At 36.0% G+C, this 16,691-nt stretch overlaps 4 protein-coding genes across 7 annotated transcripts; 2 read left to right on the top strand and 2 right to left on the bottom strand.

Annotated features, from left to right (window-relative positions):
• Positions 1-3: 3 nt before the first annotated feature.
• On the bottom strand, positions 4-2,800 carry LOC117602285 (uncharacterized). 2 transcript variants are annotated; one of them, XM_034320092.2, is made up of 2 exons: positions 2,580-2,800; positions 4-1,292 (listed from the first exon to the last, which is right to left on the bottom strand). In XM_034320092.2, the coding sequence occupies exon 2, from the start codon at positions 1,273-1,275 to the stop codon at positions 130-132; it is 1,146 nt and encodes a 381-aa protein (XP_034175983.1). In that variant the 5' UTR covers positions 1,276-1,292; positions 2,580-2,800; the 3' UTR covers positions 4-129. The 2 variants fall into 2 exon arrangements, with proteins under 2 accessions (XP_034175983.1, XP_034175982.1); XM_034320091.2 differs by having other exon boundaries at positions 2,584-2,800.
• Positions 2,801-2,986: 186 nt separating this feature from the next.
• Positions 2,987-4,730, top strand: LOC117602287 (uncharacterized). Of its 3 annotated transcripts, none has more exons than XM_034320096.2 (6): positions 2,987-3,139; positions 3,214-3,272; positions 3,366-3,536; positions 3,623-3,826; positions 4,129-4,415; positions 4,486-4,721. In XM_034320096.2, the coding sequence occupies exons 1-6, from the start codon at positions 3,112-3,114 to the stop codon at positions 4,499-4,501; spliced, it is 765 nt and encodes a 254-aa protein (XP_034175987.1). In that variant the 5' UTR covers positions 2,987-3,111; the 3' UTR covers positions 4,502-4,721. The 3 variants fall into 3 exon arrangements, with proteins under 3 accessions (XP_034175987.1, XP_034175989.1, XP_034175990.1); XM_034320099.2 differs by having other exon boundaries at positions 3,057-3,139; positions 3,366-3,516; positions 4,486-4,730; XM_034320098.2 differs by lacking the exon at positions 4,486-4,721 and having other exon boundaries at positions 4,129-4,443.
• A 3,659-nt stretch (positions 4,731-8,389) lies between these two features.
• LOC117602286 (uncharacterized) lies at positions 8,390-10,390 on the top strand. The gene is made up of 5 exons (XM_034320095.2): positions 8,390-8,582; positions 8,654-8,851; positions 8,919-9,296; positions 9,860-10,129; positions 10,221-10,390. The coding sequence occupies exons 1-5, from the start codon at positions 8,505-8,507 to the stop codon at positions 10,332-10,334; spliced, it is 1,038 nt and encodes a 345-aa protein (XP_034175986.2). The 5' UTR covers positions 8,390-8,504; the 3' UTR covers positions 10,335-10,390.
• Positions 10,391-11,113: 723 nt separating this feature from the next.
• LOC117602282 (adenylate kinase isoenzyme 5) lies at positions 11,114-16,391 on the bottom strand. Its single transcript, XM_034320087.2, has 11 exons — positions 15,356-16,391; positions 14,369-14,536; positions 14,079-14,189; positions 13,867-14,009; positions 13,549-13,731; positions 13,362-13,475; positions 13,138-13,297; positions 12,803-13,071; positions 12,527-12,691; positions 12,229-12,463; positions 11,114-11,891 (listed from the first exon to the last, which is right to left on the bottom strand). The coding sequence occupies exons 1-11, from the start codon at positions 15,375-15,377 to the stop codon at positions 11,635-11,637; spliced, it is 1,827 nt and encodes a 608-aa protein (XP_034175978.1). The 5' UTR covers positions 15,378-16,391; the 3' UTR covers positions 11,114-11,634.
• Between the last annotated feature and the right edge of the window lie 300 nt (positions 16,392-16,691).

Below are 16,691 nucleotides of genomic sequence, written 5' to 3'. Positions count from 1 at the left end.
GGGAAGAGTTTAATACCATTTCAACAATGTTTTATTTCACAGTCTGATAGATGGAATATAACAAAATGACATTACTTCTGAATAAAAGAGGCAACAACTAGATTCCGCTAAAATGTCCAACCAAGGAACCTAGTACCGGTAACCTTTGACATCATAACTGTCAGCGGGTAAAGCATTAGCTAAGCTCAACAATTGTGCACGTTGATTGAAGCTGTTGGGATAATGAAGGGCACCAGTTTCTTCGAGAACGTCAGACGCGCGAAGGCCGGCAATGTCGTGAAGCCTGCTCGGTCCGCGGAGGCCATCAGCATCGTGGAGTACACCGGATGCCAAGAGGCTGCTGGGTTCGTGGAGTGCACTGGGCGAGAGAAGGGCGGATTGATGGAGTGCTCCTGGAGATTCTAAAACAGCAGATTCGCGATGAAGAGGTTGTTCGGGCAGTTTGGCAATCGGTGCTGCCTCGACGGGCTCGTGCGCGAGGAGGGCAGAGTTCGCAGCACTGTCAGCCACGTGGGCGGCTGCGGCCGCAGCGTTGTTCTGAGCAGCGGCTGCCGCTGTCGCGGCTTTTTCAGCGGCTGCTTGGGTGCTTTCGTAATCTAAACGAACCGCGGATAGTTGTTCGTCGAGCGATTCGGCCCTTGCCTTCGCCTGACCGACCATGCTGGTCTGGGCGGCCAATTCAGCCTCGGCCTCCGCCGCAGCTTGCGCCGCCCGTTCCGCCGTAGTCTGTGCGGCGTTTAAAGCTGCAGTGATCACTTGTACTTGATGCAGAGCTTGCTTAGCGCTACTTCTCGCCGCGTCGGCGGCACGCTCCGCTTGCTGCAGTTGCAGCTTCTCGTTATCTACCGCCGTGTGCAGATCTTTCGACTGCTGCTCCAATCCCTGTACCACGATCTGCTTGCCGGTGAGAGCTGCGGCCGCGGTGGCGGCCGATTGAACAGCCGCTTGAGCCAGAGTATTTTTCGCGACGTAGGCAGCCTGGCCAGCGGCGGTCTGCTGATTACTCAGCTGCGTATGTGCCTGCTCGGCCGCGCCTTTAGCGATGCTGACCAAAGGACCTCCAACGCTCAGACCTGGATGTGAAAGCCCGCGACCATGAGAGAGCGGACCTGATGCTAAAACGGGAGCAGCCTCTGCGTAGGAAACAGGACTCGCTAACTCTGGCTCGCCAGCGTACTGGTATTTGTACTCAACTTGCCGGGTACGAGTCTCTTTTTTCGCTGGCTCACTGTGCGACAGACAGACGCATGCCAGTAATATCAGGAATGTCTTCATTGTTTCAGCTCGTGTATCTGGAACGAGGAAATTGTAAGGAATATTTGGAAAATTTGATTAATTCTATCGAGTCTTAGGTGGATGCTATTGACTGACATGGTTCTTAACGATGAACTTCGCACTGGGTCAAAGTGTTCCTGCACTCGGCAGAAATTGTAGGGATAGAGAGGCGGAGAAAGATATGTAGGTCGCGTATTTGAAATTGAAAGTAGCACGCCTCGCAACTTAATACAGATAATAGCCAGCGTATGCTTGCGTCTGTTTTCGTGCATTCCTGTTACAAATGCAACTTTCACATTTTAATAGGTATTAGTCATAGAATCTAAATAAGGTTACCGTAACGTGCTGTTAGGTTTTCCGTGAACTTTAAACAATGCAATTTCAAGATTTTCTTTGTCCCGAGATCTATATTAATTGTAACCATGAATATTTAATAGATGATCATTGATAGAATTATTATACTAGAATGATTGTTTAATAATCTTTAAAAGATATTGATCAAATTCTTGGAGATCACTTATGACGCACATCGCCCCTCTTTCCGCTGCAATTCTGTCGCAATTTCGCGGCACAAAACTAAATTTCCAGTTCTGTCACGGTCTAAAAAGCAACGCGTGTATGTAAATGCATAATTAAACCGTTGAGTATGATTCCGCACACGGCGTCACAACCACCATGCTCGTTCAACCAGAACAAAGTGCTTTTTGTATATATTCTTTTTGTTTAATTTAAGTAATTATAATTTTATTTTACATACAGTAATCCCTCCATTTACGCGGATTCACTTTAACGCCCTTAAGCTACCAAACGTCACCACGATGCGTTATGTGAAAACACAAATTCGGTAATTTATTTACAGTAATTCATCTACTTTATTTTAAACGGTTTTTCATGGTTCCATTTATGCCCTGTTTTCGTGGATCTAATTACCCGCGTAAATGAAGGGATTACTGTACTTTAAAATGGAATTTTTAAAGATGAAAGCCTCGATGACCACATATTTAGGATTTTAAATTTAGAATCAATGACTCTTGTAGTTTTACATTTAGTGAATTATAATAAAAATTACTTCAGCTTAATTTTTCACCCTTGTATAAATTAATGTTAAACTTCAACAATAGCGGATATTAATTAAAAAAGAAAGAATTTAGTTTGCTTTTATTATGCATCGAATTTGTTCAAATAAATGATTAATTTTGTAACTTCGTGCAGATAATAGAAATATTTGCAGTTTATTTTAATTAAATATTAAATAAAACATTTTGAAGAAATTGTTGAGTGAATAATTTGTTGTTAATACTCACGTACAGTGAAACCGGTCAAGCGTTTAAGGGACGGTGCTCTTCAGGCTCGAGAAAACAACTAACTGATACCACTTACTTGATCATCGAACCTCTTATAGGTCTGTATTCTAAGGAAACGATAGTATAGTTGTAACGGAGGGGTTGGGGGTATGGAGAATAAACGGCTAATGCTTGCTGTCTCCCTTTTTCTATAAATTACAAATGAAACATACAATGTTTTTATTCGTGTTTATTAATCATGGATTAATTTAATTATTATAAAAATTTATATCTATTAAAATTTATTAATTATGCGATCAATTAAAAGCAATTAACGTAAAATTTTATTATCTTTTTGGCAGAACATTTTTTTTCAAACGAATTAAGAATTATTGGTACCCCATTATTATTATTATTACATACTTTCTTTTGTCAATGTGATATCGCACATCGTATAATTTACAAATAATTTTCTTCTACCATCCTTACCAACCCATATAATGATTTATACGAATTACAATCTCGAATTTACCTAAATTCGTCGAATATCAGAATGTCCATCTTTTACATTCTCTACGTCGGTGAGTACTTGTTAAGAATAAATTACAATCTCCATATTTCGTCTTCCTAACCAAAATAAATCTGTTCCTCGTAGCACTATTGACCTTCGAATATTTTGACTGTGGAAGAGTTCACAAGTTTCCAGTTAATTTAGTAAGCTTCATTCTTTCATATAATTATCATTATTCTTCTGTATTTTACGAAATAAAATATTTATGATTAAGGTTGCTTCGATATTTTTGACAGAATCAGAGGGAGGTGCGATTCGTCGACGGTCAAAATTGTCACAACGGTAATCCAAATGGTAATCATAAGAAAACCACAGAAAAAAGTATCGTTCTTGCACAAAAAGCAGCACAGGAAGCTAAAGCAGCCTCAGAGGCTCAGAATATCGCTGGTCAGCAAGCTTCTCGTCAAGTACTTATATTCTTGAATAATAGTGAAAAAGAAAAAAAATGGCCAAGCTTGTCTGGGCACCCGGAGAACTGTGTACCATTTTATAGGTAAAAACGCAACTTGCTGAGAAAGCTGTGCAAGCCGCGAAAGCGGCGCAGGACGTGCTGACAAGAAAGAAATTAATAGTCGATCAATTGCAAGAGGAAGTGAGAGAAGCTCAATCAGTTGTTCAAGAAGAATCTTCCTCCTTAGAGCGAGAACAGTCTAATCTGAATGCTGCTTTACAAGCGGCAAGGCAATCTCAAGATCAAGTGAGCAAAACCTCAAAAATGTCACATCACTAAAAGTTAAAAATTCTATTTAATTGTTTTTCATTCGAAAAATTTCTGACTTTATTTCTAACTATTATCGAATAACAGTGTGTATACCATTGCCAATAGTGGCAACCAGCATCCTTTATGAATCATTACGTTATTTCTGTACGCAATGCGCGTCCTTACAATGGCACAATTCCCAACACTCAATACCATAGGAAAAAGAAAGAAAAAAAAAGTAGTACTTTACGTACGTCGAAGAAGCCGATCACCTTACTTTTCTTTCATTATTTATTCAGTTAAAGACGCTAACGCACGCGGTGCAAACGGCTAAAGCGAACGCGGCGAACGCCCAGGCTGCCGCGGGCGGCGCGCAAAGATCGATGAGGGAGAAAGAAGAATTAGTGGACGCGGCCAAAAGACGCGTCGAAGAATTGTCGAATCAGCTGAGATTGGCCAGACAAGAACTAGCTAATACGAATCGAGAAACTGCCAAGGCAAACGCTGCTGCTACCGAGGCGAAAGCTAATGCCAATAGAAACAAAAGACGATTGGAAAATATTCGAAGAAGCAGACACATGAAGCGGTGATTTATCCATTTCATCCAAAGTCATTGCCCGTAATAAACACAAGTGCAACGTTATCTATATTTACAGGTGCGTGCACGATTGATAAAGGAAGCCAGCGAAGGCAAGGATATTGTATCACTTGAATAGATGTAAATCGATTAATGATAAAAAATTAATATATGCAAATTTAAAGAACAAAGGTGATCTATAGGGTGTTCCCTAATTGTTCGTTTTATTTTCGACTTCCTGGTATGTAAAGGGTTATTACGTCAATGATCTTTTATCAAGTGGGCGCTTTCAGTCACGTTCGCTGACATTTACATGGAAACCGTGACTTACCCACACAAAAGTGTCGTTATGCTTCAGCGAACTGGATCCTTTCTAGAGCAAAATGCAATGACGCATTTGCACGGTGATCGCACAAAATTAACTAACCATTTTCAATAAGAAAAAAAAAAAAAAAAGAATTACACATTCATTAATAGTTACACATTCTTGCATTTGCAACGTGTAATTTGTTTATCAGTGAATTCATTTTGATCACTTTTATATTTCATAAGCATTATTGATGTCGAGGCGTTTGGATTGAAAGAAGAATTATTTGTATAAATCAGTTTTAAGAGGAATTTGTTTCAGAACAAAGCACGGGATTTCTTTTTATTAAATTTACCCGCTTATCTTTTTAAAAAAAGAATTTTTGTAGTTTGTTGATGATGTATATTTAATGGAGGCATCCTAAGCTTTGAGAAAAGGCGCTGTTTTAAAAAGACCGCCAAGAAAGTGACACTTGGCGTACTCTAGCAGCAAAGTGCTGCAACAGAATATCAATCGCGGTCGGCATAGCAGGAGAATGCTATTGGTACCTTTTTTAAATTACACGCGCACCGCAATTTACCTATTTATTTTCACTTAATACTTTTTTCTAAATAGAGAATAAAAATACGCTTTGATTGATTTAAAAAAACGAAATTGACCTTGAAATCTTTGGTACACCTCCACTTCCGGTGCTGGCACATACATTAAGGTGATGCTCCATTTGGCCAGTTAATTTCTCTTCATCACATTTTTTCTATCTTGTATCATTTTAGAATTATGACTCAAGTAAGTGAAATATCCTGCATTTCAAAATGCAATTTAAGGTAATGATAGATAATTTAGAAATTGTACTTAATTATCGTAGGCACGTTTGATGAAGGATCAAAGTTGGGTGGCGTTGAATCATCGTAAATCTGAAAGGAGATCGTGCGTGGGTGAATGAACTTGATGAGCCAGAGAAGGGAAGAGAAATCTACGAACAGGAAATCAGAGTAACTCGTCTTTCATTTGCGTAATACTCCTCTATCCAAATAATGTCCAAAATGCATAGGATGTTCAGTGACGTAACTAGGAAATGACCGAGGTGGATCTGTAATTATAAAATTCAAATATTAACAAATATTTTTAATTTCTAGTTACAATTATAACTTTTTCACGTTGACTATCTCATTGCATAAAATAGTTCATCTGATTGTTCGTGTAGGTATTTCCTGGTTTCACTACAATGGAGCAACTCTTCTCTAAATCCGGCATACGGAATACTAACTTTTTACTCGAGTATTTTTATTCGTGGAAATGACAGAACATGTGAGATTTCCGGTCCCCTCGTACCTTTTTCTATCTCAGCTGCGATTTACCTTTGTTTGGAATTCAACTAATCCTACATTTTTCTGTAAAGCAATTTGTGGTAAGACTACTTTCTATTACAAAATGTCTTTTTATCTGGTAATCTTTCAACCATGCAGTTTGATAATAATCTATTTTGCATTTTATTCCGTTCAGTTTCTCACATATGCGATCCATAAGAATGATCGGATTGGTAAATTTATCTCCTCGGGTTGATCAAAGGAATCTGGAAATTCGCTTAGAAATAATTACACAGCTATTAGTTTATTACCTAACGAGAATCTCGCTAAGATTCACAATAAAAATGAAATTAAAAATCTTCCCAATCGAGAAAATCTATTTTATTCTACCCTGGGTAACACGCGCCCTTGTTTCTTTTTGTTACATCACGAGGCAATTGCTCAGTTTAACAACGCTACTTATGCTTACCACCGATTTTGCAACGATATTAGAAAAGACTGTGGGAAAGGCTAGTTCAATACTTTCAGTTAATTAATCCAACACGTTAATTGCGTAATGCGCTATCATTCTGAAGAAGATTATTCAGGCTTCAGACTGTACTTTGTTCTGTGCAATCAAACTGTTCCCCTGTTACACTCATAAAATGATGAAATTCATCGAATTAACAATATATATGTTAAAGTTTTAATTTATAAAAATTGATTCAAGTTTCAGAGGATCGAAAGATGAGTATGGAAAGGGAATAGATTGCACTTGTTGGAAAAACAAAACTGCTCGAGTTTCGTAACTTACTACATCCTACATTACGCTCTATCTCACGTTTAAGAGATCACGATTCGCCTATAAAGTGATCACGAACCCAAGTCAGGTGCTAATACATCAATAACAGTATCAATAAGAATCATTGCTACTGGTATACTCGAAGGTACCAACACTGAATACCAATTTCAAGTGTTGGATACTTTAAGTACCATTTATCTAGTATTCACAAAATTTTTAAAATATTTATCATTTTCTGATAAACAAATTTTGTGATCAGTTAACGAAGAAACTTTCCATTTACAAGGATCAGTGGTCATTCGTCATTGACTGAAGATATCGATTACAAACGTGGATCAATTCTTGTTTGATAGCGTAATAGGTGGTAGCAGACGAATGAAAGAAATTAAGAAAAAGAGGAAGAAGAGGGACAGGATGCAGAGCTATCTTGGTATACTAGTGAAAGTACTTTAAACTCAAATCACGTGCTTCAGTTCTCTCAGGTATATCACCAGGTGAACTCTTACCGACCAGTTCAGTATCATCTTCTCCATCCTTTAATCCCTTAAGTCTTCGTGGATTTGTCAAAAATTGAATCATTGTGAAACTACTTTTTTCATAATTATCGTTCATTAATTGTTCTACGTTTTCCTCTCTTGTGATGTTTTGTTAAAAAAAACGAAACTAGTGCTCGAATACATATTTGAAATTATTAGTGCATCTTCTACAGTTGGTTTGTATCGACCTTCCTTTTATTTATAATTACTCAACTAATTAGGCAATTTTTAATTACAATATCTTATAGTCTGAAAAATATAAATTTTGTTAATAGACATATAATAAACTTCTGTTTTTTAAAACATAGAAAAGTGAAGTCTGGAAAATATTCTCATCGTCTTTATATTTATATTAACTAGGAAGTAAAAGTTGTTCTTTGTCGCGGTCAATTGGACGTTCCTTATGTAAAACTTTCCTCCCATCTGATGATCACCTACCACGTAATTTTCGCTCGATGATGATTTAACATTCAACCTTTCTCATGAAATGATCCTCTAAGAAAATTTCTAATGAAATTTCCAATCAATCTAATCTACAGTTGTACACGATAAAAATTCACACGCGTCGCTCGAATAAGAAATTGAAAATATTGAAAAATAAATTTTCTGTAGGATATTGAAAATACAAAATCGAAGAGGAAGATTCGCTATTGACTCATCCACAGGAAACATAATAGAAATCTACCTACTGCTGAGACGAGATTGCGATAGGATCGCTCTAGGGATGTAATTAGAACAAGGCTGTGAGACTATACAAAGCGAACGTATGTAGTGATGGCAAGTCTCAGTTGGCCGATTACCAAATGGAATAACACAAGTTATGCATTTATAGATTGAAAGTTACATACGTACACTATATCTGAAAACTGTTTGCCCATCGAAACCTTTCATATTCACAAGACACCTGGACGATTCCATGAATTCCCACGAATTGATATTAAACAAGCAATATGTCAAATTAGTAAGATACACAATAATATTACTCGTTGCATTTTCATAATAGCATTCTATGCACGAACCATTGTACAACACAAATTTTAATCATTCTCTAATCACGTCTAACGATCTGATCTGATCGGTATACGTTTATAAATGTTTCAGAGAAACTAATGTTTGAAGGAGATACTTTTCCACGCGATGAAATGAAAAATTGGTCAAACTCTTACAATGAAGACAACCGGAAGGAAGCGTTTGTTCAATTTAATATGGATCACCATATTCTTGATAAACGTTCACGCAGAGAAGGTAAAAGTTTTCCATAGAAAAAAGTATACAGAACAGTGCAGAGATGTTAAATCCTTCCGATGGTTTCGCAGCAAAAACGAGAAATATTCAGGGAACAAGTGTTACCAGCACTTGGAGGTAAAATTCCAGAGGAAGCCTTTAGAACCGATCGTTTGGCGTTGAATCGTTTGAATAAGGAAGGTATTACAGTGCCTGATGGTGTAATTTTAGACGCGAGACATGTTCATAAAGATACGCAACATGTTCAAACTATGCCAGAAGCGATACAGGTATGCAGAGGAAAAATGATTGCAAAATTATCCCTGTAATTATCCTGCAATTATTTTGTCCTTCAAGGTGTACCTAACACAGGATGGACGATACATACCGCCAGAAGGACGTATCCACTACAACCAACCAAAAACAGTGGACACGACTTACGTTATTCGTAAACCGTATTCACATTTCAAGCATTCGAACAATCGGATCGGCAATAAACATCGAAACAATCAAAAATCGCAAACTCACGCGAGCTTCCGACAACTGGTACCCATAATACCACCCTCGAAACCAGGGGTGTACAAGCCCATCGTAACGCCATCATTGTTTCCTAACGTTGATCTCTTGGGAAACATTTATCTACCGAGATGGAACATACAATACGACTGGGATACCGTTTATCAACCATTCGATGATTACATCGTCAACAACATCGCGTTCTTCAACTCTCATCAGGTATTTTCTGTTTCAATACAATACATATAAATTTTAATCATGGACTTCGAGAAAATAACAAAAGGGAAGAAAATTTTGTTTCGATATGGTACTTTGTAATTTTAATCAAGGACTTCGAGATAATAACAGAAGGGAAGAAAATAATAATAAAAATGAAGTTCCCATGTTCTTGATAAAAAAAAAAAAAGATACGTATGGCGCAATAAAGAGAAAGAAAACCACAGAGTATGAAAGAGAAACGTGCGTCGATACGCGAGATTCTAGTTTATCTAGTTCGTCCGAGTAGACCGCAGTTTTCTAGGATTACGCGCGAAGAAGGCCACCTGGTTATCCTAGGATCAAAACGAAATGAAAGTATACAGATAGATTTATAGAGATTTTCTATTGCATGAGAATTGTGCAATTTTCTTATGAAATTCCGTCAAACGATCTTGGGAACATCTAATCCGATAAATCCGATAAATGATTCAATTAAAATTTTAAAATGGGTATAACAGTATAGCAGAGTGAAATGGCCAAAAGTGTACCATTTTATTCTGGTATATCGTTTATGTTATTTACAGATCATTACCGATTACCAGGGATTTCTAAATAAATATCACGAAAGATCTTCGAGGCACATCGAAGCTCAGTCCAGAGACAGAAATCACAATGTCTCTCCTGAAATTCGTGATAAAGAATCGAAGAACACGAATTCCCGAACAGCATTTCACCAAAGTTCTAGATTAAATAACGATGCGAATCGTTACACGAATCTTACTGAAATTCCGGAAACAAGTTTCATCTGTAATGGTAGAAAAGGTTTATTTGCCGACATTGAAACCAAGTGCCAAGTGAGTGTTCTAACTTCACAGCTACTTTATCGTTAGAAAATCTTGCAATTTTGTATTGATTTTTGAGTTTCAATTTTTCTTCTATTCTCAGGTTTTTCATAATTGTTCCGGATGGTCGAAAACTTCTTCGCTTTGCCCTATAGGTACAGCATTCAGTGAAACGAGCAAACGTTGTGAATGGTGGAACACGGTAGACTGCAAGTAACACGTGTAGTAAATTATCAATTATAATTATTATGATATTTATAATTTATTTATAGTATGCGGTAATAGTTAATATTTAATTAACTTCATTTTATTAATGGTTTATATATGTATATGTTTCATAGAAAAAGTACAAAAAATAGTATTTTTAGAATAATAATTCACAGGTAACCCTGTATAAAGCCTATATTAATTATGAAGCACCATATAACCAATAATAGAATAATGTCTTAACATTTCTTTCTGCAAAATTTATTTCAAATACTATTATTAAAAGTGGTGAAATTGAAAAAGACAAACAAAAACTACTAACCAATATTTTAACTAATTAACAAAAATAATAAAACTCTGTGTTTTTCAATTCAAAAACAAAAAACAGAACAATTCTGCAAACACAGTAATAAAGTTTTATTATTCAACGATGGACACTGTGATACAGATTCGTTAAAGTATAAAATTTGCTGAATACACCCGTACTATTAAAAAAAAAAATTAATCTTCTTAATCTAATAGAACATCGCGAAGTTCTAAAAAATACAAGTAGACAAAAGTCGTTGTTTCTAACACAAACGTTGAACGAAGGAAAAGAAATGCATTTTCACTGAAACATTTCAAAAACTACCACCAAGTCGTCGATGTTTCCTTTTTTTCAAAATAACAAAGTGTATATATTATAATATTCACCTAAATTACTTACTTTCCTTCCTACATTAAGTTTCTATATACAGGGTGTCTAAGGAAAGATGTACACTCGCGATCAAATCCAACTTCCCTTGAAAAAAAAAAAAAAAAAACGATATCAAAGTTTCGCTACATTGTCATTCTTCCCAGGGGAAGTCTGATTTGATCAATCTCCTGAGGGTTTATCTTGAAAATTTGGTGTCCGCTTTCCGAGAAGTGCTACTTAATCATTAAATTATTAAATAGACAATATACTATTTTATAGACATCCAAAGATAACCCCTTTTCTTTTTCGATAATACTCGTCATTAGATACAATTGATCTCATTTATTTTTTCTATTCTACAATCTATGAATCTAGTCTTGTGTTTGGCGTTTTTATAAATTCTCTATTTATTCTATTTAAGTCGTAATTGTGTTAAGGCACGGTATAAATGTTTCTTTTTTTTAGTAGAGAAGAACTATTCGTTAATATAGAGACATAAGAGATGAAGATTCATAATCTTACCAGACATTCAGGCCCGCGAATAAAACTATTAGGGACGCAACTCACTCTGGTATGGGTAAATGTACCCCAGTAATATATACAACCAGGCCAGAACACGATCAAGTTCTCAGTGTTACATGTGTAAATTCTGCTGAGAGCCTTCGACTTCCACATACATCTTTGATATAGCATCCTTCGTGTTCAACATATAATTCTGCACCGCTGGTGCAACTTTATTGTTATTCGATATGATCCCATTAGCTAAATGAGACACCCCATTCTGTAAAACGTGCGCGGTTCCGTTTCCGATATAATTATGCACACGGGCTATGTTATTCCTTTGAACTTGGTTCGCATTGTTCTTTAGTCCATTGGCAATTTGCACCACTCCTATAGAATAATTGAGCAAAGTAAATTTAATTACCGTCTCTCTTTACTTTTTTTTTCATAGTTAGTAGACACACGATCATTTAAAAAAAAATGAAAATAAAGAAATAAGCAATACCCTTTTTGGAAGAATGTTTCAACGTTTAGTCAGCATTGCGACTAGCTTATGAAAACTTTGATAACGGCGTATCAACGTCTGTTGTAAGGGCACATAGTGTGGGTGCGAATTGAATGAAAAGGGAAAAAAAGTAAAATAAGTATAAAGGAATGTGATACTAGTCTTCTTGTAAGTACAGTCATGTCTGCTGACATTTGAAAAGTCTTTAAAATGTAAACTTACCCTGTGCGTTGATCCCGTTCATATTGTCACTTATCACTTTCTCTATAGTTGATTTACCATCAACTACGTGTTTAGGTACACCATTTAATACAATTCTTTGATCACTATTATTATAAACAACTCCGCGATCACCGCCTAAATTATCTTCTCTGTTTCGTCGTGCTTGTGTCAACAGTTGATAAAGCGCGGCTGCGAATTCTTGTTGCACGCTTGGTACATCCGTGTCGCCGTCTATCTGTATTTTAATTAATTTTTTCCAGAGTCATAAATAGTTTCTATTTTTCATAAATTTACTTACAATGATAAGACGATTTTCATTGTCCAACGCCTTCAGCATAGGTAACGAAACTTTACGAAAAAGTTCCAATCTTTTCTTAAACGCAGACACGCTATCGTCTAATCTTCCTCTACCGAGTTGCAATTTCGAACAATCTAATAATACTAATGGAGGTTGTTGGCCAAACTAATGAAATCAAGAAAATCATTCAAACATTTTTCATTAATACTATTCACAAGTGTTACAGTTTATTTAGTTTTATTTGAAAAGGAGCATTGTTATTGATCGTTCTATTACCTTGTTTTCAAATTCTTGAACTTGACTCAAATCCCTTGGGTAACCATCGATTACTATACCATCGACGTCACGATTTAACATTATCTGTTGCTCAACTATCTGCATTACTATATCCTGCGGTACCATTTCACCGGAAACGATAGCATCGTTGATGATGATGTTCGAAGAGGCCATTGTTCTCAGCATACCACCTATGTTTACATGGATCCAACCAGGCATATTTCGTATTGCCTGAGTACAAAGATTTTCTTTATTGCTTCCGGGACCACCTAATCAAATACAATTATAATTATTATAATTGATTACTCGTGGAATTCACTGAAGAAGATATTCACCTATGACCCAGATAAAGGAAGGTAATTTTTTCCTGAGTTTATCTGCAGTTTTCGGAGACTGTATATTCGTCGCGACAGGAATTTGCATTATTTTAGGCGACGTTGCCTCTTTATGAAGCGCGATCTTTGGAATAGATTCTTTCCTATTTTCTACTTCTACCTGGAATTTGTTTTAATTCAATGATTAAAAAAACAAGAAAAGTATAGCTTTCGATTACACATACTTTTGTTTCTAACGACTCAGGAACGTTCTTCTGTTGATCAGATAAACCAAGAATTTTGAAAACTGCCTCGCGGAAATCAATGTATACCTCGTTTGGATTTCTCTCACCATTCACCTGCACAGTCATGTTCGAGGAATGAAATGTTTAAAAGAAAAATTAAATTACTTTTAATATAACTCTTACTCACTTCCAACAACATACCACTCTGATCAAAATACTCGATAACAGGCATAACGTTTCTATAAAAATTATGAAGTTCCATTCTTGCAAGTTCAATGACCACCTGGCCAAGTTGTACACCAAAATCAATTTGCCTTTCAAGAACCTCTTGTCTCCAGGATATAAGAACCACACCATTCACTATTTTTATCTGAAAATTTTACCAAATCATTTTCTACTCGTTGTTACTTTATCGAGTACCATTCCATTTTATTTGAAACACCCTGTATTAAAATTGCTACTGTGTAGGTAAGTACGTGTATTATTTTAACATCGAATCACTTACTTTCTCGGCGTATTCAACCACGTCTCGCATATTGCGTGGATAACCACTAACGAGAAAAACTTTGGAAGTTGGAGACATTTTAATTTCAAGCATAAGAACCTCGGCCACTGTTTTACTACTAAGCTGACCGAAATCTTGCATATCTGTGAAACAGAATGAAGGAATTAGCATCGTTGAAAATGCCCATTGTCCTTTATAAATAAATTAATTACCATTTCCTAACGCATACTGTTGAAGAAGATCCATCATATTTATATGAGTTATACCTTTCTTCTCTTGCATTAAATTGTCACAATGTGTCACCTTTCCGCTCCCTGGGCCACCTAAAAACAAAAGGAATAATTAGTAAATGTTACATAAAACCCCATGAAAGTTATCTTTCTCTTCAACACGTGAGTCTGAAGGGGTTGATATACGTTATCGACGTAGATGAGGGCGTAGATCTACGCCTTCGGTTACAACGTCTGAGAGAGCCTATTTCGAAAAAATAATTTATACTAACCGAGCACAAATATAACAGGCACTTTTGGAATTTCGAATTTGACAGGACCAACATTTTGTTGTGAAAAATATCCGTTTGGAGGGGTCGGTAAGAGACCAGCCTCTCCTCTCCATTTTCCTGCACTCTGAGCATCACTTTCCTCAAACACCTGCGATCCATTCTGCTGATCTATAAATTAAATTTCCCCCCACGAAAGGAAGTGTGAGATCCGATGTCAAAAATGTATTTCTCTTTTGGGAAATCGTCGAACGTCGTTATCGATCATGCGATATGTGTAATGACAAGTACAACATGTATATGTATAGGTCATAGTCACAGGTGTGTTTCGTTCACATTATGACAGAATGTGAAAATAATACGTTAATATTTGAAAAGGAAATGTTACTTCACATGTAAAAGTGTTAAACGAGTTGAATGATATACTGGGAACGTGAAATATTTTCTTATAGTACTTCAAAGAGTACTATAGCACAACCGGCAATGTTTAGTAATTGAATCGAAGGTGTATATAATTTTGTTTTGGGTTCTGAAGGTATACTGTCATTTGAAATTAAGATTGTAAAAATATGGAATATGAAAGAAATAACAATGCTATAGCCATGAACTTGCAATTGTAATTGCGATTAAATGTCAGTTAGTCATTCTTGTGCAATTACATTGATAAAATTCCAGGAATCGATACTGCAGTCATAGACATTTCATAATTAAGAAGCTAATTAATATTGTACATAACTAATTTTCCACGAAAATTTTAAAGAAATATTTTATTATGAATTTTTATTATTTTCTAATGTTTAATCGATCCTGCCATAATGACTGTTTACTCTTGATGCATAATTAATTTTAGTTCGTCAGAAAGTGACAGGAATCCATATTTCTAATGAAAAATTAATTTCTTACTGGGAAATTCATTTTTTCAAATGAAACGCGGTAAATTAATATTAAAACAATAAAAAATTTACTATTATTATTAATAAAACTGCTAACCAGTGTCCAGGCAGATGCCCATAGTAAATCTTTGGAAAGATGCCAAGATCCTGTGACGGCCATTTACTCACATGCTTTCATTTAATTAATTCACCTGCCCTACCACAATTGTTTTAAAGATAAACTATCACATGGGGTTAATTATTCTTCACAACAGATACTTCTCTTTCGATACTCTTCGATATCTGTTTCTTCAATCATCGACATGTTGCACCACTTAAAACAATTTCAAAATTGTACGAATGTTAAAGCCAGGTTTTATGTCAATAAGACACCACTTAAGATTCGATTAATGTTGAGCTTAATCGACGTGCCGCACGGTAATCCCCTTGATAAAATCTTAGGAGTGACAGTCAATAATATCATCTACATATATATAGCTGATGATCTGTTTGCAAATTATTATTTTTCCGATATATTAAACAACACGTTCACTTTTAAAACTAATTCTCACTCGTTTTCTTTTTACTACTTGCTACATCTATAAGCAATTAAATGGAACTTTGAAATTAGAACGAAACACTTCCTAGAATTCCGCCAGGAATATTATTTACTGATCCACTGTAGCGAAGAAGAAGTTGCAATATATCGATCAAGTAATTCTCAAAGAAATAAAAATTCCAGTCGATGAGACAGTTCACTATAATGCGGAAAGGTGGAGATACGATTCCTCACATTTTTGTTTTTTGGAAAAAAAAATACATTAAAAATCGAGCAATTTGTATTTAACACTGGATAATTTTCGATCGGAACAATCGCGAGGTGAAGTTCCCTGGTCGCTGTGCGATAGTACTGTAATGGATTGATAGAAACAACTAGAGGTCGTAACGGGAGTCAATTGTTACCATAGTGACAACCATGCGCAACTAATCCTTTCTACGGCTATGTCGTACAATACCTCACAACATACATACGTTTTGCATACATTCGAATTAATGGATAGTTTACTGCACTGGTTGTAACATATGCAGGGGTGCGCCTGCGTAACCTGCAAGGTCAATGTCAACCTTGTTGTTCCTGGTAGCTTCTTAAGGGAAGGGGTGATAATTAACCCTTGCACTAAACTTGAACCCAGTAAATCATAGACATTTTTCAATCATAGACATTGGGGTAATTAGGATTTTTTAGAGGATCGAACGAGTTCAGTGAATTGGTAAGATTTATATTCGTATCTCTTTGAACTTTGAATTACTTTATTTACCAAAGGATCAAATTTCAGATTCCTATAGAATAAATGGGTTAGAGAGTACGTTTTTGTCGTAGAAGATTATTTAGGTTACGGTCATATGTCAACGCGTTTATAATAAGCTTATACAGAAATCAGTTTTTCATTTCA

Source organism: Osmia lignaria, chromosome 13 (genome assembly GCF_051020975.1).
Source record: "Osmia lignaria lignaria isolate PbOS001 chromosome 13, iyOsmLign1, whole genome shotgun sequence".
Classification (NCBI taxonomy): domain Eukaryota; kingdom Metazoa; phylum Arthropoda; class Insecta; order Hymenoptera; family Megachilidae; genus Osmia; species Osmia lignaria.
Note: the sequence above shows the minus strand (reverse complement) of the source record. Positions and strands in the feature narration are given on the sequence as shown.

Coding starts and splice junctions, on each gene's coding strand:
- LOC117602285 (XM_034320092.2), bottom strand. CDS start 1,275: ATGAAGACATTCCTGATATTACTGGCATGCGTCTGTCTGTCGCACAGT.
- LOC117602286 (XM_034320095.2), top strand. CDS start 8,505: ATGAAGACAACCGGAAGGAAGCGTTTGTTCAATTTAATATGGATCACC. Junction 9,297..9,859: donor CGTTCTTCAACTCTCATCAG/GTATTTTCTGTT, acceptor TGTTATTTACAG/ATCATTACCGATTACCAGGG. Junction 10,130..10,220: donor ACATTGAAACCAAGTGCCAA/GTGAGTGTTCTA, acceptor TTCTATTCTCAG/GTTTTTCATAATTGTTCCGG.
- LOC117602287 (XM_034320096.2), top strand. CDS start 3,112: ATGTCCATCTTTTACATTCTCTACGTCG. Junction 3,537..3,622: donor GTCAGCAAGCTTCTCGTCAA/GTACTTATATTC, acceptor ACCATTTTATAG/GTAAAAACGCAACTTGCTGA. Junction 3,827..4,128: donor CAAGGCAATCTCAAGATCAA/GTGAGCAAAACC, acceptor TTATTTATTCAG/TTAAAGACGCTAACGCACGC.
- LOC117602282 (XM_034320087.2), bottom strand. CDS start 15,377: ATGGGCATCTGCCTGGACACTG. Junction 13,476..13,548: donor AGAGTGGTATGTTGTTGGAA/GTGAGTAAGAGT, acceptor ATGACTGTGCAG/GTGAATGGTGAGAGAAATCC. Junction 12,464..12,526: donor ATGAAAATCGTCTTATCATT/GTAAGTAAATTT, acceptor ATTAAAATACAG/ATAGACGGCGACACGGATGT.